General features: G+C 40.6%; 1 protein-coding gene across 1 annotated transcript in view; it reads right to left on the bottom strand.

Moving 5' to 3' along the window:
* Nucleotides 1-4443: 4443 nt before the first annotated feature.
* GRK7 (G protein-coupled receptor kinase 7) overlaps nt 4444-21005 on the bottom strand; it is a 32743-nt gene continuing 16181 nt past the window's right edge. Inside the window, 3 exon segments of the mRNA XM_019746567.3 lie at nt 4444-5422; nt 12345-12469; nt 12471-12620. Of these exon segments, the coding sequence (XP_019602126.3) occupies nt 5086-5422; nt 12345-12469; nt 12471-12620 (612 nt within the window). The 3' untranslated portion in view covers nt 4444-5085.

Genomic DNA, 21005 nt, shown 5'->3' with positions numbered 1-21005 from the left:
TCTTTTACAGACAAAGTTTGCAGATCCTCCTGTAGACAATGCGTCGGTTTCCATTTAAGCACAAATGTTTCCCTACAACTGGAATGCTGTTCAATGTCATCCAGAGCAGTGATTCCCAGATTTTGAGATTTCATGGGTCAGTAAAATTTCAAAAAAAAAAAAAAAAAAAAAAAAAAAATATATATATATATATATATATATATATATATATATATATATATATATATATACATGAGGAATGGTCATAGAGTATCCAATTTTTTACTTTTGTCAAATGTCAACTACTTCATAAAAGGTGACATTTTAACTACTTCATGAAAGAAGATATTTTGAAGTGAATAGCACATGAAACACTTGCTATTCACTTCAAAATATGCATAGGAAGAAGGGACACTTGCTGCATTGTCCCTTCTTGCATTTCTCCAAGGTTTGGTAAACACTTCACCACTGACCAGCCACAGTTCATTGTGGAACCACTAATTTAGCCCAGCCTTAGGCACCAACTGCTGGCTCTGTCCTGGGAGACTGCTGTTCATAGTGGGAGATCTGGCTTTACTCCAGGTACCCAGGATGTTGCCCTTTGGCTGGGAGGGAGTCCTCGGGGGCTGGTCATTGCCAAAGTCAGCCGGCACATGCCCCACACACCCAGGTCCAATTACGATGGGTCCTGCCTTGCTTCAATTAATATACATCCCCCCCCACCCCGATTTTTAAAAGAAAGACATGTTTAGTGCAGAAAACTTGGGAGGGGATTGGCAAGAACAAAATTCATCTCTACCCAGAGAGATATAAAGGTTTACTGATACAGAAGGAGAACAAAAAACCTCTCCAATCTATTAGGTTGGTGCAAAAGTAACTGCGGATTTTGCAATTATTTTTAACCTTCTAAATTGCAATTACGTTTGCACCAAACTAATAAATATCCTAAAGGGACAAACCCCAGCATATCTCCCAAAATTAAAATAGGGCCCGGCACATGACAATCAGCACTATTTATTGAAAAAATACGTAAACCTAAATAACTGCAATTATTTATCCCAGATGATCCAAGAAAATTCAGTAAGTCTTTTTAAGTTTTTGATAGTCAAAAGGCCAATATGGTAAGTCTTCCAGGCCAAAAAAAAAATTTCTCGTATCTATTTTTTTTCTCCTTCTATCATTGTTTTTCTTTTTCTGGCTTATAAATGCCAAGAACAACCATTTAAGAAGCAAGGATTATGTATTTCTACTAGTTTTTATTATGTTTTACTGTCCAAAAAACTTACAGAATTTAAGTCTTATTATCAAACTGCTCAATGATACATAAAATATAGTGATCTTTAAAAACTGACCTGATGAACTCTCATGTTTTGAAAACACGCAATTCCTGAGAAACAAAGTTTAAATTATTGAATTATTTCACATTCATGCCTGGTCACCTAAATGAGAAATATTTTAGACTTGATATTCACAAGAAACAATTGAGAATATTTTTTAACTCTTTGTGGTTTGCCATCTTAAAATCAATAATTCATCTGTTTCCTGTGAAAACATCATCCATACCTTCTGCTTTGCAGGACACGTGTAAGCCCCTTCAAACAGTTTATCGAATCCATCTCCTCTTTTAAGAAACAAACGTTTCAAATAACCCTTGACAAACTGGAAGAATAGAAATGACTTACTTCTCCTTGGTTCTTCTTTGTCTAAATATTTCGCTCATATATGACTTTGTTTCCCCTAATGTTTCATTATCTTTATAAAATTTTTCTATAAAAACACAAGTGCATTTCAACTGTTCAAAAATAAGCAAGCTTCATCCCTTTTGCAAAATCACTCACTTTCTTTGATGAGACCTCTCGTCACATCCTATTTAAGTCTTTACGTGAGTCCCACCCACAACCTAACCACTTCCCTTTGCATTTGCTTATTTCTCTCCATCTCCGGCGTTTAATCTCCTGATCATGTCTGTCCCTCACTGTGCCCTGCCCTGGTCCAAATGAACCTTCTTCACTCTGACTTGACTCAGGTGAGTCCCTTACCTGGCATATGATGAGGATGAGGCCGGGATGGGCCCCAATGTCTCCACTTATTAATTAGATTTTTCTTTCATTGTGCATAAAACTTTCCTTTTCAACACTCCCCGGGACCCAGTTCTCTTCCTTCTCCTGCAACTTGTAATTAAGGTGGCCAGGTTCAGCTCTTAATAGTTTCTCCCTGACCTAGAATCATTCAACTTGCTGCTACTTACTGACCATAGTCTTCAATTTATTACACCTCTACTATATGCAAGTCGTGCACTATGTGCTTCATAAACATTATTTCTAGTCTTCTTAACAGCCCTACAAAGCCGGGTGATTTTGGACACGCTACAAAATATCTATGAGCCTCAGTTTTCTCATTTGAAACGTGGAAAACAAAACTAACGGGAGTCTGCATTCTACACGACACCACACGCCCTTTCCTAGATGGTTGTCTGATTTCTCTGTGGTGTCCCCAACACTACCCCAGTACAGGGCTCAGTGTATAATTAGAGCTCAACACACACTTACGTGGTGATTGTTTGAGTATAGTTCTCTTATTCAACTTTTTCCTGAGCTAATCCTAAGAAATGAAAGGCAGATTTGTATTGGAAGTTTATCGAAAGCAGTAGACATTCAATGAAGGAACCAATGCAACAAGACAGTTCTTTTCAATGTCTAATGTTTGTAAAGTTAAATTCTGAGACCTCTACTCTTGGAATGCTCTGGTTAATTTGATTTCAGTCAACTGTTAATTAGTTTTGTTGTTAAAATAGACTTGTTAGAAATTTTATCACATTTAACCAAATTTGAATGTACTTTCTCGCCTTGGGAGAAAGTATCTGCTGGACACACCTGTATCCAGGACTGGTGACTCAGGACGCTGCAGTGTCTCCAGGGTGAGATTTGGAGCATCAAGGAGTTCACTGAGGTTGGAGGACAGGCAGGAGGTTGAGTGGCATGTGCGCTAACCCAGGTCTCTTCTCCAGGAAGGTTTCTTCCTACTCATCCCAGCTATGGCCGCCTTGTAGTTGTGGATTACTGTTAGCTGGATTCCAGTTAACCAAAATTTTTTTGGCCAGTGTTTTTGCAACTCTTGGCTCCCTTATTCAAGGGACAAAATTTTTTAAATGACTTCAGCCAGGCTTCTCACCACTGGGACAAGTGAGATTTCCTTACACATATATATGCCTTTAAAAAAAATCACCACAGATTTATATTTGGGTCCAAAATATTTTTGGCAGCCTGAGAAGTCTTACTTTCGCTGTGCTTTTGAGAAGTGCTAATTCTACAATAAAGCGCTGACTTGGGCAGCCACTTGAAATGAGGACCACCATTTGTTCAAATCCGTTTCTAAGCTCATATTCCTCCTTCAGGTTTTGAAATAGTTGAGAGATGAACTTCCCAAGATATACATGAGGAACTAACGTGTGCAAGGACAAGAAAATCTACAAGATGAATACAGATTATCTTCAGTTTCATTTACACTGCAATTGCCAAAATTACATGTCTTTGGGGCATTTGAAATGTTGTTGTCAGAATGTATGATTGAAGTTCTGAACAGCTGAAACACAGACCATGTGTAATAACATTTAAATCTACATGGCCACAGTTCCTAAGCTTTGTTGCACGTTAAAATCACCTGGGGAGCTTTTGAAAAGCTAGATGGCCAGGCTGTACCCCAGACAGATTAAATCTGGTGGTGGGAGCTAGACATTAGTAATTTTTAAAGATCACTGGGTGATCCCAAAATTCAGCAAAGTTTGTGAACCAATAGCATATGGAATTATATATGTAAGCAATTTGCAACATATTACAAAGGATTCAGTGTATAGAATACTTTAATCCGCAGACCTTATGTGTATTCACATTTAAAACCCTTCAACATTAAAATGGAAAAATATTTAAAAATATGAAAAAGAGACTTTCAGCAAATTAAAAATTATTTTGTAATCTGAAATATTGCCAAAATATTATAATCCACTTCTTTTTATGGGGAGAATATCAGGAACATTTATTTCCATCTTTGAAATCCTTTTTATAAGTACAGAAGCAGATGAAGAGCTGAAAGATGAAGGGAAGAAAGGATATAAACAATGGACAACAAAAATGATTATTTACTAAGAATTGCAAATGCTCATTTTCTGCGTACACCACAAAGTTCCTTTCTCTGTTCTTAGGACTTTGAGTAATTTTCAGAGACATGATGGTAGAGAGGTCATGCTTTTAGTTTATCAAAATAAACCTGAGTGTTCCTTTTCCCAGCCCTCAATGAAAACTGAGACTTTACTCATTTCTATGAAAAAAAAAAAGGAGGGAAGAAGGAAAGGAGGGAGGGAGGAAGGAAAGAAAAGAGGACAAAAAGAAAGAAAGAGAGAAAGAAAGAAAGAAAGAAAGAAAGAAAGGAAGGAAGGAAGGAAGGAAGGAAGGAAGGAAGGAAGGAAGGAAGGAAGGGAGGAAGAAGGACGGAATGTGTCCTAGTGGCGAGCTTGCTTGTCCTTTGAACTGTTTTATGGTTGAAATGCCCCTCCTGATTGATCAGTTCTCTCTTTAACAGATTTTCATGTATTAGGAATGTAAACAACAATATAAATGGAGCCACTTTAAGATGGAGCCAGAGCTGCTATGCCAAAGGAACTGCTTTATATGTCTTAGGCCTCAAACATTCAGAAAGTTAAAACAGGGCAAAACAACTGTTTGAATGGGCCTAGGGCAACATTATGTCCTAAAAAACTATTTGCAAAGGTAACAAGAAAACAGTTTTATGACTACTGGACTGAATATTAAAATCATTATTTAGAATTAACATCACTATGTTACATTATCTGCACCAATAGAAATGTCTTCCTTCTATCGACATAATTGTTCCCTTTCCCTTTCTCATAAATACCCATTGCCTTTGTCTCCTAATTAGAACATTATTTGGGTTTCTGCCTGAATCAATGCGTCCCAAATAACTATTCTTATTGATCTCAATAAATGCCTATTGCCTCTCACTTTGAAAGACCTTTTTATTTTTAGGTTAACAGGAATATTCGAGGATTAAGTCAGCTGAGACTCCAGCTGCCCATCTGGTAGAGAGAACAATTTATAATAACAAACACACACCAGACTTGGATGAATTACCCTCCCAATAACCTGCAGGCCTGTTGGGGTCACTCAATTCTTCAAACAGTCCCGTTTCTATCATCTCTTCCTGCCATGCTGTGGGGACAGCACCTGTTGCAAATCTTTGGAAGACCTTCTTATCGTTATCATCAACTTCAATTCCCCGAACCTCAGAGAAATCTTCAATTTCATCGATGTCTTTGGCGTAAACCACTGAAGGGTCTGGCACATATGCGGGTTCAACTAGGCCAGCTTCCAGGCGAGGAAAGCTGATGGTTTTGAAGAAAGGATCTTTTCTGGGATCATCAGACTTTTCTCTGTGAAGAAAGGAGGTGGCCAGCAGGACACACAGTCACAAAAATAGGAAACGTTCTAACGATACAAAGAGTGTAGTATTCTTTTCTTATAACACAATTCATTTTAATTGCAAAGACAATACAACAACATAAAGAATAATTTAGAAAAATAATGACTTTAAAAATCACCCACAAGGGGCCGGGCTGGTGGCTCAGGCTGTTGGAGCTTCGTGCTCCTAACTCTGATGGCTGCCGGTTTGATTCCCACATGGGCCAGTGGGCTCTCAACCACAAGGTTGCCGGTTCAACTCCTCGAGTCCCGCAAGGGATGGTGGGCAGCGCCCCCTGCAACTAGCAATGGCAACTGGACCTGGAGCTGAGCTGCGCCCTCCACAACTAAGACTGAAAGGACAACTTGAAGCTGAACGGTACTCTCCACAACTAAGATTGAAAGGACAACAACTTGACTTGGAAAAAGGTCCTGAAAGTACACACTGTTCCCCAATAAAGTCCTGTTCCCCTTCCCCAATAAAATCTTAAAAAAAAAAAAAAAAATCACCCACAACTCCACCATACGTAGACAGTAGCATTTTCATTGTTTGCAGACAGCTTTCACATGTTGATGTGATTTTTAAAGAGTCAAGCAGTTGACATGACTTTTATTCTTGGTGTTTCATGGAAACACCAGCATAATTCAGTGGGGCCAGATGTGCTTGCCTGCAACTTCCACTCATTTCCTGTTGCTCTGACTTTCATGGTCACATAGAACAAGTTAAGCATGTCTCTTCCCACATGACCATCACTCACATTTTAAAAGACCACAGTCATAGGTCTTCACTCTTCATATGACATGATTTCTAGGAGCCCATTTCTCCCAAATGCCACAATAATTTTTTTTGAAGATATTCTTTTAAATCCAGTAGTAATTTTTAGTAGCATGAATGAGCATACAGTTAGTGTTCAAGACTATGGTTATTTGTTATCAAATCTTCCTTCCTTATCCTAGAAATTATTCTAGGAATTTGCCTTAGAATAAGGGAAAAAATGTATGTTGCCAACTGTGTACTCTTTGTACTAATTACCTGCTGCTGAGTAACAAATTGTCCCAATATTTAGTAACTTAAAATAACAAATGTTAATTATCCAACAGTTTCTGTGGGTCAAGGATCTAGACATGGCTTTACTGGGTGCCATTGGCTGAAAGTCTCTGTGACATTAAGTAAAGCTGTTGGTTAGGGTTCAGGACTGCCTTATAACATTGTCTCTGTTTTTTCCCAGGACAAATGGTCAGGGGCTGGTGAGAGGGAGGGAGGGAGAGAGAGAGAGAGAGAGAGAGAGAGAGAGAGAGAGAGAGAGAGAGAGAGAGAGAGGAGAGAGAGAGAGAGGAGGAGAAGGAGAATCTTGCCCTGGCAGCTTAGTGCAGGGCTCTTTTGGCCCATCATCATACAGAGCACTTTGAACAAAGAGGAGAGGCCACTGATAGAGGCAGTATCTTTTGTAATAGCCAAATCCACAGCTGCATAAAGACTTCCGCTTGTTGGAGTGGAATATATTTCTGAGGATTAACAAGAGCTCTTGTGTTATTGAAACCCACACAGAGATTACAATGGATTTTCTTTCACCAGTCAATGAAGACAAGATACCACCTGCCCACAATGCGGGGTTCGGTCTGCCTAAAACAGTGGTTATTAGCCTGAAATTGTGTATTGGAAAAGCACTTCAACCTGAGATGTGCATGGGTATTTGCTCTTATTCTGCTGCATTAACCGATCAGAATAAAACTTGCAAACTACTTAAGTGGCCTTCACCTTTTATGGTATTGGAAATCACCTAGTTGATCCTATCTGGAGTTCCCATGAGATGCTCAGGAAAGTTTTGGTTTCTCTGCAAAACTAATTCACAGACCCATAAAGAGATCCTCTTTAATGATATCTAAAAAAGAAGGGTTTTTAATTTATTTCAAACACTTTTAAACGCAACAGGGAGGGGGTACTTGACCTCTCCACTGTGTAACACGCTGTCTAGGCATTTGCCTCCGCTTTGGAGGACACCCACTAAATTAATCAAACGTTATCTTATTTAAATGATTTTTTTTAATACAAAGAGTTTAAATGAAAATGTTGGAAGGCTTTCTTTTTCACTGAACAGATGGTTTTTATATGCTGTCTATCTAATGTTATAAACAGTTTTATTCCCGTCACAATAACAGTTGCTTTATAAAAGGTTTTGTTTGATGGAGCAGCTGAAGGCAACGATCTAATGCTTTAAGGTGATATTTTCCTGAAGAAGTTTGTCAGTATTTCATTTTATAGAGCCAGTGTGCTTATAAAGTATTGAGATAGATTTTCAATCAAACGCACCAAGTGGGTGGTGTTCCCTTCAGGGATATCATGTAAAGAGACTTCACTTCCTGCAATGCCTTGGCCACTGTGAGACTTCCAGCACTTGAGAGAGCCAGGACGGTGGAGATGGTCAGTGGTCAGCCTCTCTGGTTGTCCTCTCCTTCCTGGGCACACAGAAGACCACACTAGCCAACCTCCTCACCTATAGGCAGGGCCTGAGGACTGTTCGGGCCACCAGAAATGTGCACGAAGTGATGGGCGAAGTGGGCCACTTCCCTGCTGAGGCAGTACAAAGCTCCCTGGGTTCTCTTCTTGTTGCCACAGCAACTGGAAGCCAGCCGTTCTGGAGCTGTAAGCCGGGAGCAGCTTGGATCTCTGAGTTACTGTTCAGAAGGGAGGTACCCTGGAAAGCCACCCCTAGTGGGCTTTGTGTGAATGAGAAATAATCCTTTAGGTTTCAGCTGCTGAGACTCTGGGATTTGCTTGTTTTAACAGGGTCTATTCTGACTGTACTAATACGACAATGTTGGCATCTACAACGGAAATTAGTTTCCCGTTTTACATCACGTGAGTGTAAGGGTTCCATCTAATTCCAAAATACTCACTTGTTAGATTGGTTATCTGCCATGCTTCAACAGTCATTACAAATGAATTTTGTTTCACTATTTAAAAATATCAGGTCAAAACTGAAAAAGTTGCCTGCATATTCAAACATTTTGACCTAAGGCCGCCTTGTTGTAGAGACTCCACTGGCAACTGCTTAGAAGATTTAGAGTAACCTGGCTGTCTAGGTTCTGGTGTAATATTACTTTGTGATTGTAGCTGTCATTTCTATATGTTTTTAGATTTTGAAAATTCAATCCAAATAATTTAAGACATTCAAGCTCATAGTTTATTCAAAATATTATCTGATATCTCCCTTAGAACAAATTACTAATACAGGTATCCCCCGTTTTTCATTTCAGTTTGCATTACATGACTTTGCTTTTACAAAAGACCTACATTAGTACCAGTTTTCGCTAACCAGAAGAAATCCAAAGAGGATTTTCACTTTTATGAAAAAAAGGCAAAAAGCCAAAATAGCGTTCAGTGTTTGCTTTGCAGTGAGCCTTATAGAGGCAGCACGCACCCCAGGCAGCGGGAGTGGCCCTGTCAATCTCCTTCCCCAGGAACTATGCTCAGCATCTCAGCATCAGACCGCCAGAGCTTTGAACAGTGTCTGTGAGCATCTGTACTTTATCTTGTACGTCCATTAGCAGCAGGTGTCCTACCCGAAAAGCCTAAGCGAGCTCTTAAGGGTGTTACGCTTAGCATAAAACTGGACGTACTATATCAAACTTAAAAGCTTCTGCACAGCAAAAGAAACCATCGACAAAATAAAGAGGCAACCACCTGAATGGGAAAAGAATTTTGCAAACAGTGCCTCCGATAAGAGGCTAATATCCAAAATATACAAGGAACTCATGCAACTCAACAACAAAAAAACAAACAACTCAATTGAAAAATGGGCAGAGGACCTGAAGAGACATTTCTCCAAAGAGGACATACAAATGCAAATAGACATATGAAAAAATGCTCAACATCACTAATCATCAGAGAAATGCAAATAAAAACCACAATGAGATATCACCTCACCCCAGTTAGAATGGCTATCATCAAGACAAATAGTAACAAATGTTGGAGAGGCTGTGGAGAAAAAGGAACCCTCATACACTGTTGGTGGGAATGCAGATTGGTGCAGCCACTATGGAAGGCAGTGTGGAGGTTCCTCAAAAAATTATGAGTAGAATTGCCATATGACCCAGCAATCCCTCTCCTGGGTATCTACCCCAAAAAATCTGAAAACATTTATACATAAAGACAAGTGTGCTCCAATGTTCATTGCAGCTTTATTTACGGTGGCCAAGACATGGAAACAACCAAAATGTCCTCAATAGATGAATGGATAAAGAAGTTGTGGTATATATACACAATGGAACACTATTCGGCGGTAAGAAAAGATGAAATAGGACTATTTGTGACAACATGAATGGATCTTGAGATTATACTGCTAAGCGAAATAAGTCGGACAAAAAAAGCAGAGAACCATATGATTTCACTGATATGTAAAATATAAACCAGAAACAAAAAAAGAACAAGACAAACAAATGAGAAACAAAAACTCATAGACACAAACAACAGTTTAGTGGTTCTGAGAGGGTAAGGGGGGAGGGAGGTGGTAGATGAGGGTAAAGGGGATCAAATATATGGTGATGGAAGGAGAACTGACTCTGGGTGGTGAACACACAATGTGATTTATAGATGATGTAATACAGAATTGTACACCTGAAATCTATGTAACTTTACTAACAATTGTCACTCCAATAAACTTTAATTGAAAAAAAAGAAACTAACATAATATTGTATGTCATCTGTAATTGATAAATAAATTCTTTAAAAGCCAAAAAACAAACAAACAAAAAACTGGACATAACTAAGCATATTTGGTATGATTTGGTACGTTATTTTTTGGGTTTGGAGATGCTCAAAAATTCTTCCATATAAATTAATGGTATTTGCTTTTTTGCTTTACTCCATTTCAGCTGTACTTTTGGATAGCAGAGGAAACCAATAATTGCTATCTCTTATTAAATGATTCCTAACATACATGATATCTAACTTTATATACAGGGGGTACCAAAAAAATGTATACATGACTTGTATTCATCTTTTGGTATTGGTATATACTGATACTGAGTATTACAATTTTAATAGTTTTCTTCCTTTCTTAAAATGTGTGTACATTTTTTGTCACCCTCTGTATATTATAGCTAAACTTCAAAACACCCCACTGTATTATCAGGGCTCTACAGAGAAACAGAACCAACAGGATATTGAAAAGGTCCAGAATGCACCACGGTGTCATAACAATTATTTTGAGCTGAAGGCATTTGAGAGTCAACAGATGCATACCTCCATAAAAGTAGAGCTTCCTGAAAGAGCTCAATTCATAAATCCTGTCCCCAGGGTGTTTTGGAACCCGGGGAGACTGACTCTTACCACCAGTGACAAAAGTCAGCACTACACCTAAATAGACATTGTGGCAAAACTATCACATCTCCCATCAATTCTCCAAAGGTTCCACTTAGCTTTCCTAAAAGTCCTTTGTTCTCCCATAGTGCCCTTCCTCCCACCATGACTAAGAAGTCATTTGTTTGCCAGTAAGTGCTCTTCTCCCCCCACCAACCCCGCCTTCCCCCATTAAGATGGTATATAAGCCTCCCATTCTAACCACTTCCTAGTGACAATCTCTGTGAATTCCTGTGTATGTACATAAACGAAAATCTGTCTTTTGTCAGTTTAATTTGCAGGCCTCCATTTTTGAACCTAAGGGAAAAAATTTTTTTCCTCTGTGACAGTAGTGGGTATATATATATATGAGAGAAAAAGAGGTTTATTTTAAGGAATTGACTCACACTATTGTGGAGGCTTGGCAAGTGCAAATTCTGCACAGTAGGCTGAAGACCCAGGGAAGAGTTGCAATTGAAGTCTAAAGAAGGTTTGCTGGGAGAATTCCCTCTTCTCCCAGGCATGTCAGTCTTTTTCTGTTAAGGCCTTCAACTGATTGGATGAGGCCCCTCCACAAAATGAAGAATAATCTGCTTTCCTCAAAGCCTACTGATTTATATGTTAATCTCATCTAAAAAAAAAATACCTGCACAGAAACATCTAGAATAATGTTTGATCAAATATCTGAGCACTGTGGCCTAGTCAAATTGATAATACGAGGACATTGAGTCAGAGAAAGTCATTCAATTGCTAGAGATAAAATGACCAGGACATATCAGAGCTGGGATGTGAGTCTATGTCTGTGACTAACCCCTCGCTTTCTCTCCTTACATAACTGTCACCCACTGCCAAGGGTCTTTTCACAAGTCAGCTTTTACTGATTTTCTTCTTCTAAAATACCTTGATCTTACTATGCCATTGTAAGCAATAAAACTTGACTTTCCTCAAAACTAATTTCGATTATATAAGTACTTAATTTAACCAGCAACATCACATGTATTCACTAAATATCTGTTGACTGATGATATTTTACAGAGACGTTTAATAGGGGCAGAATTTTCTAGAGCTATGGCTATCAGTACTGATGTTTTTTTATTTTAAGGTTTAATTTTATTCATTTTCGAATAGATTTTATTCACATGGTTCCAAATTCAAAAGATAATAGAGTAATATAGTGAAAACCCTCATTTGCATCCCTGTCACCTGCTCCCAATTTTCCTTTATTAGAGGCAACCGATCTTATACCTTCCTTATATACTCTGCTCAAGATATTCTATGCAATGATTTGAATTATATATTCTTGTTCTTCTTTTATATGGATGGACTTTTGTACCTCACTTTTTCACTTTGAAATATATCTTGGAGGTAGTTCTGTATCAAGCGCTCATAATGTTTAAAAGTATCAGAAATACTTAACCATGTAATATGCGAATAATAATAGGAAAATAATAATAATACTTAATCCCAAGGCTTTGTCACTAATCCAAAATATTCTCCAAATCTCCATGGACAATATTGATATCTCTAATCATCTCTGTTCTCTAGTAGTTTACCTGCCTCCTAAGCGTTGCTCTGGTTTCTTAGCCAAGAAGAGTCTGCAAACATCTTTTGCTTCCTCTGTGAAGTTATCATGGTGGAATCTGACCTCTTCTTTCAGGCTTCTTTGCTTTAAATCCTCTTATACTGACTTTTTCGTTGTACTCTTTTAATGGTGTTCTTCCAGCAACCATTTCATAAATACTGCATCCCACTGCAAACCAGTCCACAGGGTAGGAATAATTCACTTTATCCATTAGGATTTCAGGAGCCATATAACCATTGGTTCCAGCCTCTAACACTCAAACAAAACAAAACAAAACAAAACCACTAATGTGAATGTAACAGACCTTGCTGATTGCCTATCAAATACCCATTCTCCTTTCTTTCTTTGTTAAGGGAATTTATTCGGAGTGGCAGTGTGTCTAACCTATTTCATTCCCTGCTTTCCCAGCAGCCTCCGGTGCAGTTGGGACCGGCCAAGTGATTCTTTCTGGCCAATGAGACGTAAAAAGGGTTTGGCTGCAGTGCATTATAAAAAGAGACAGATGTGGCCACTCTTGAAATGAGAAAATTACCTAGCCTCTCTAGTTTCATCACCTCATCTTTAAGATGAAAAGTTCAAGTGGATATCTCTAAGATTTCCTAAGTTCTGCCTCTGTTTTTTAACCACAGATAATAGAAAATTAGATGGATGATTTTTTAAAATATTTGGCACTTTATTACTAATGAATGTTCACATAATATTATCTAGTCTATGAGAATTCTTACTTTATTTGCTATGGAGAAATAGTGATTAATGTCACACATCACTGCCTGTCTGTCTCTGTATTGAAAAATTAAGTCATTTTCATCTAGAAAATCTTACACATGAAACTTGATTTAACATGCATGAACATATATGCATGTTAAGCACACTTCTACTGACAATATATACCAAATAACCACTGGGTTAAAAAAATAATTATATATCTATATATCTATATATCTATATCTATATCTATATCTATATCTATATCTATATAAAACATAACATTTACCATCCTAATAATTTTTAAAGGTACAGTTCAACCTCATACACTGTTGGTGGGAATGCAGACTGGTGCAGCCGTTATGGAAGGCAGTGTGGAGGTTCCTCAAAAAATTACGAATAGAATTGTCATATGACCCAGTAATCCCTCTCCTGGGTATCTACCCAAAAAATCTGAAAACATTTAGAGATAAAGACACGTGTGCTCCAATGTTCATTGCAGCTTTGTTTACGGTGGCCAAGACATGGAAACAACCAAAATGTCCTTCAATAGATGAATGGATGAAGAAGTTGTGGTATATATACACAATGGAATACTATTCGGTGGTAAGAAAAGATGATATAGGAACATTTGTGACAACATGGATGGATCTTGAGAGTGTAATGCTGAGCGAAATAAGTCAGACAGAAAAAGCAGAGAACCATGTGATTTCACTGATATGTGGTATATAAACCAAAAGCAACAAAAGAACAAGACAAACAAATGAGAAACAGAAACTCATAGACACAGACAATGGTTTGGTGGTTGCCAGAGGGTAAGGGGGGTGGGGGGTGGGGGGTGGGAGATGAGGGTAAGGGGGATCGAATATATGGTGATGGAAGGAGAACTGACTCTGGGTGATGAACACACAATGGGATTTATAGATGATGTAATACAGAATTGTACACCTGAAATCTATGTAATTTTACTAACAATTGTCACCCCAATAAATTTAATAAAAAAATAAATAAATAAAAAATAAAGGTACAGTTCAAGAGTATTAAGTACATTGACACCACTGTGCAATGACTCTCCAGAACCCTTTTCATCTTGCAAAACAAACTCTAATACCCATTAAACAACAATTCCCCAGCAACTGCCATGCTACTTTCTGTCTCTGTGAATCTGAACACTCTAGGTGCCTCATGCAGTGTCTTTTTTGTGACTGTGTATGATTTTAATACATTAATCCATTCAACACATATTGAATGAATATCTATAATATATCTTCTAATGATAAAGTATATACTTACATTATAATATGTTTTCACAAAAACTAAGTTGCTTTTGGTTAAAGTAAAATGTATAACCTCCGCAGCAATTAAAATTGCAAACAAAGAACACCCTAAAATGGCAATAAACTTGTACTAGAATGACAATGATAATAGAAATTATTGGTAGAGTTGTGAGAAAAAAAAATGTGCTCTGTAAGTTGACCCAGACTTTTAAGAGAGCAGTAAGACACACAGCAATAGAAAATCAGATGTATCAACTACTGTCTTTCAACCAGGTTTACTTCGGAATACGTACCTCAAAGAAAGGACTCAGAAGAAAGAAAAAGGAATCTATTTTGAGAGGTTCATAGCTCCATTATTCATAATGGTCACAAACTGGAAATACCCAAATGCACATCAATAAAGACATTTGATCAGTTTAGTGTTGTACCAAGAAATTTATATACATAATGAGTTTTACACATTGATGACTAATGTGCATTTCGGTACGTGAAAAAAGGTTGGAAAGTGTTTTAGCTATTCATTAGGTGATTTTTTCCTAATTGTGTAAGTATATGTTTCTATGTGCACAGTGTATGTAATGCCTCAGGAATACTAAATGTCATAGATAATTTTTACATGGACAACAACAATAAAAATGTTAAATGACTCAAGCACTAATGAGGAGTGATTGGCTCGTGCAAGAAAATTCTGGAAGTGACAGGGGCCTGACTGGCTGGGCATGAGTCAACATGGCATTGTTGCTTTCACAGAAGCAGTGTACGTAATATATAATTTGGGTGACCACATATTCCGGTTTGCCTGGGACAGTCTAGTTTACAGCTGTCATCCTGGTGTCTTGTCTAGTTTTGCATTTGCCCAGACAAAGGATATTGTAGGTTCCTCTGAGGCCCAGGATATACTTACTTATCTTTGCATCTAAACCAGGTACTTACTGCAGGGCCTTACTTGGTGCATGCCTAACAACCCGTTTGTTAAATAAACAACAGTAATGGTGGTAACTAGATATTTTCCATTCACTATCCAAAAAATATTTGAGCCATGTTCTGCAGTGAGTTCTACAGATATCAGGACATATAAGGCCTGACTACTGCCCTTAAAGTCTTACAGGCTGGTGGAGACAGAGAGGTCAAAATGTTAATTCAATAAAGCAGGGTTGTCGTGCGGGAGACCCTGCTCGCTGCGCCATGTGTCGTGCGGGACGGCCTGCGGGGTCTCTGCTCCCGCTCCCCATACAAGAACGCAGGATATGGTGAGGCCAAAAAGGAACACCCACGGAGCCATAGGTAGGGGAGTCATACCACTATATTCTCTCTGTCGGCACTATACTCTCAATGGAGGCTGGATCCACACTGTCCGCAAACCGCCATCCACACTCGCCAGCCCAGCCGCCATCTTCTTGCTAGGCCCCATTCTTTCTCTTCTCCTTCTCGTAGCCACAGCAGTTATATTGTGGCCAATGGCTCACTGGTTACAGCTGACGGCCAACTAGCCACAGCTGATGGCCATGCAATCACAGTTGATGGCCATTTACTACCTGAGCCAGCACCTGTCTATGTGAGGCCGAGAGCCTGGAAACTACTCTCTGGGGCTCCGCCCCCACACTCCACCCCTACAGGCTCTCGCCTCACAATCTACACGACAAGCGTCTTCCGCGAGGGGACCTGTGCGAGGAGCCTGGGGGTGAATGCAATATCCGGGACACAGCCAGGCTCTCTGGGCACAGCCAGGGTTTCTCAGGGCACCACCAGTGCTTCTGGGCACGGCCAGACTTCCTGGACTTCTTAGGGTACCACCTGTCTTCCCGGACACAGCCAGGGTTTCTCAGGGCACCACCAGTACTCCTGGGCACAGCCAGACTTCCTGGACTTCTTAGGGTACCACCTGTCTTCCCGGACACAGCCAGGGTTTCTCAGGGCACCACCAGTACTCCTGGGCACAACCAGACTTCCTGGACTTCTTAGGGTACCACCTGTCTTCCCGGACACAGCCAGGGTTTCTCAGGGCACCACCAGTACTCCTGGGCACTGCCAGACTTCCTGGACTTCTTAGGGTACCACCTGTCTTCCCGGACACAGCCAGGGTTTCTCAGGGCACCACCAGTACTCCTGGGCACGGCCAGACTTCCTGGACTTCTTAGGGTACCACCTGTTTCCCCGGGCACAGCTAGGATTTCTCAGGGCACTGCCACTTTCTCTGGGAACAGCCACACTTCCTGGACACAGCCAGGGCTTTCAGGGCACTGCCACTCTCTGTGGGCACAGCCACACTTCCTGGACTCAGCCAGGGCTTTCAGGGCACTGCCACTCTCTGTGGGCACAGCCACACTTCCTGGACACAGCCAGGGCTCTCAGGGCACTGCCACAGCCACACTTCCTGGACACAGCCAGGGCTCTCAGGGCACTGCCACTCTCTGGGAACAGCCCGACTTCCTGGGCACAGCCAGGGTATCTTCAGGGCTCAGCCAAACTTCCTGGACTCAGCCAGGGCTCTACTCTCTCTGGGAACAGCCCGACTTCCTGGGCACAGCCAGGGTACCTTCAGGGCTCAGCCAGACTTCCTGGACTCAGCCAGGGCTCTCAGGGCACTGCCACTCTCTCTGTGCCTCTCAGGGTACCCTGCTGGAACAACAGCGACTCACAATCAAGGTGCTTACATATTCTCAATGGCGGCCAGTCAAGAGACAAAAGCAAACATCCCCCAGTTCCACTAACAACAGTTCCCAAACAAACAGTCAAGCGGTCCATTAAATTAGGGATGGAAGGCAATTCCCCATAGTCCATAGTCATTCGCCAGGACTGTCCTGGGGGTGAGGGATGACCTTGACCTCACCCTCATCTCCCATGGAGGACTCAGCAAGCGTTACCTCCTGGGACTACAAGTCCTGCATCCGGGCTGCCTGAGCAGGAACTTCCCAGCCCACAGGGCCACAACGACCTTCGCTTTCTCCGGCCTGTGCTGGTTGGGGAACCGTCCACATCTTTCCACCTCTCCACGGGGCTCCATCTCTCCAGCAGCAGCATGGCTTTTCCTGTGCTAGTGGGAGAACCGTCCACGTCCTCCCACCCCTCCACGGGGGTCCAGCTCTCTAGCAGCTGCATGGCTTTTCCTGTGCTGGTGGGAGAACCGTCCACGTCCTCCCACCCCTCCACGGGGGTCCAGCTCTCCGGCAGCTGCTCCTCCTGGTCTTCCAGAGACTCAGTGTTCATACACACAAACTGCTCCACCGTCCTTTGGAGAGCTTTGGCCGGCACCATATCCTGCCGACTACGCCATGTGTCGTGCGGGAGACCCTGCTCGCTGCGCCATGTGTCGTGCGGGACGGCCTGCGGGGTCTCTGCTCCCGCTCCCCATACAAGAACGCAGGATATGGTGAGGCCAAAAAGGAACACCCACGGAGCCATAGGTAGGGGAGTCATACCACTATATTCTCTCTGTCGGCACTATACTCTCAATGGAGGCTGGATCCACACTGTCCGCAAACCGCCATCCACACTCGCCAGCCCAGCCGCCATCTTCTTGCTAGGCCCCATTCTTTCTCTTCTCCTTCTCGTAGCCACAGCAGTTATATTGTGGCCAATGGCTCACTGGTTACAGCTGACGGCCAACTAGCCACAGCTGATGGCCATGCAATCACAGTTGATGGCCATTTACTACCTGAGCCAGCACCTGTCTATGTGAGGCCGAGAGCCTGGAAACTACTCTCTGGGGCTCCGCCCCCACAAGGGTACATGCCATAATGGGATTGTAAAGCAAGCACAGTGAAGCCAGAGGGGTGTGTGCGTGTGTGTGTGTGTGTGTGTGTGTGTGTGTGTGTGTGAGAGAGAGAGAGAGAGAGAGAGAAGAGTGACACCTGAGCTGAATCATGAGGGAGAATATGTCACACAGAGAAGGCTATCCAAGTAATGCACATGTGCAAGAGATGGAGTCAGGAAAAATGTGAGGTGTTCAGGGAACTTTAAGGAATTCAGCATTTCTGGACTATGAGATCTGTGGGATGCAATGGTGGGAGGAGAGACTGGAGGGGAGATGTATACAAGACTGAGAATGCTATAAGCCAAGGTAGCAAAAGTCTCCCTTTTCCCTTGTATCCCGCTACTACCGTGCTTCCCCGAAAATAAGACCTAGCCGGACCATCAACTCTAATGCGTCTTATGGAGCAAAAGTTAATATAAGACCTGGTCTTATTATAATATAATATAATATAATATAATATAATATAATATAATATAATATAATATAATATAATATAATATAATATAATACTGGTCTTATATTAATTTTTGCTCCAAAGACGCATTAGAGTTGATGGTCTGGCTAGGTCTTATTTTCAGGGAAACACGGTATAGAGGCCAGGAGGCTAAGTACTTCACCTCCCAGCTTTCTTTGCACTGAGGGTGGTCATGTGATACGAGCTTAATTTGAGAGGTGTGCCAGGTGAAGGTGCTGCGGGTTGGGAAAAAGGAAAGTGAGCTGACGTGGAAATACATGAAAAATATGATGGATTAATGGATCAACAGAGGGATAGACAAATGGATAGGCTTGTGATGAAGCAAATCTAATAAAATGTTAATGATATACAGTGTTCAACCTTAAAAAGGAATGAGGTACTGATACATGCTGAACCCAACATGGATGAACTCTGAAAACATTACGCTAAGTGAAAACAGCCAGTGGGGTGGCCGGTTAGCTCAGTTGGTTAGAGCAGCAGTGCTCTTAACAATAAGGTTGCCGGTTCAGTCCCCGCATGAGCCACTGTGAGCTGCGCCCTCCACAAATAGATTGCACAACTACTTGACTTGGAGCTGATGGGGACTGGAAAAACACACTTAAAATAAATAAAATTAAAAAAAAAAAGCAAAGGGTCACTGGAGATTCCACATTAAAAACAAAACAAAACAGCCCGTCACAAAAGACCACTACTGTATGATTCCACTTATAAGCAATGTCCAAAATTGGCAATTCCATAGAGTCAGAAAGGAGATTAGTGGTTGCTTAGGGTTGAGAGAAGGGGAATGGGAATGACTGCTAAGGGTAGAGGATTTCTTTTTGGGGTGAAAATATTCTAAAATTGTGATAATGCTTGCATATCTCTGTGAAAATACTAAATAAAAACCATGGAACTGTACACTTTAAATGGATCAGTTTTCTGGTATTTTAATTATATCTCAATAAAGCTGCTTAAAATGTTAATGGTAAACTCTAGGTAATGGTTTTACAGGTGTTTGCTATGAAATTCTTTCAGCTTTCCTGCATGTTTTTGAAAGTCTTCATAACAGAACATAGAAGGGAAAAGAGAGTAAGGAAAGCGGGCTGTGATGCCAGGCATTACCAAACTGGCTGCTGGTTCACTGGGCACAAGGGACTCTTCTGGAAGGGTCACATGGAGGAACCATAGCAGAGAGCAGAGGAGGGGGAATCTATCTGCCAGCTCCCTCCCATCTCCCATTTCATTAGTCAAGGATTACCATATATGTCACCATAGTATCTCCGTATATGTCACCCAGACCCTTAGCAGCTCCCTGGAAACCCTGCCCCACATTCCATGCTATGCTATTTCATCCAATTAAAAACGTAGAGGAGCAACTCAGCCTAGAAGTGGTACCCACAGGGGCTGTCTGACAGAAAAGAAGACAGCAGAGGGATTGTAAGAAGGTGTGTGAATTTGTGGCCCAGTACTCTAACTTTATGGAATTTCTTAATGATGTACTTTGGTATGGGGCTTTTTAAAAAAATCCATGCTGCTGGCTACTGGCTGGACTTTCAATCCAGACATTAAAGGCTGTCAGTTTTGGAAATTATTCTGATATCATTGTTTTTTTGGTCATTTTCTCCTTCTTTTTTTTTTTTTTGGAAATCCTGAAATTTTTCTTTATGTTTCTGATCTTTTGCTCCTATTTTCTATCTCTTCGTCTCCCCCCCCCCCGGGGAGACTTCTGTTTTTTTCTTCCAACTCCTCTATTATTTTTTTAAAGTGTTTTATTATTGGAAATTTCAAACATATGCAAAAGAAGTACACTCTATACCCAGTGTACTCTATACCCAGCTCCAACAATTATCAACACATGACCAATCTTTTTTTATCTGTGCTGTTCCCCACTCCCACTGCACCAGACTATCCTAGACCTTGTATTATTTGGAGGTATTTCACTATGAATCTCTAAAAGATAAGGTCACTTAAAAAAATTCCCCAAACCAAGCACTACAATACCATTATCTCACTTTAAAAATAACAATAATTCTTTAATATTATAAAATTTCTGGACATGTTTACACTTTCTCAATTGTCCTATAAACTTGTCCTCTAAACAATTTGTTTAAATTTGGATTTAAATAAGGTTCATACAATGCAATTGATTGATTGATTGATTGATTGATATGTCTCTTAAATCTCTGTGAATATGTAAGTTCCTTTTCTGTTTGTTATGACCCCCCTGCTGCCCCCTCACCCCCTGCAAGTTTTTGTTGAAAAAAAACAACTGCCTAAACGCTAGAGCTTGCTGCAGTTAGATTTTGCTGACTGAATCTGACTGCATTTCTGTGGTGTCATTTAACATGTTCCTCTGTTCTTTATATTTCCCATAACTTGATAGCTAGATCTAGAAACTTAATCTTTCTATTGAACTTTTTATTTCTATAAATATGTTTTTAT

Source organism: Rhinolophus sinicus, chromosome 5 (assembly GCF_057876585.1).
Source record: "Rhinolophus sinicus isolate RSI-liver-muscle chromosome 5, RSI-T2T, whole genome shotgun sequence".
In the NCBI taxonomy this organism is placed as follows: Eukaryota; Metazoa; Chordata; class Mammalia; order Chiroptera; family Rhinolophidae; genus Rhinolophus; species Rhinolophus sinicus.
The sequence above is the reverse complement of the archived record's forward strand: the minus strand, read 5'-3'. Positions and strand labels throughout refer to the sequence as shown.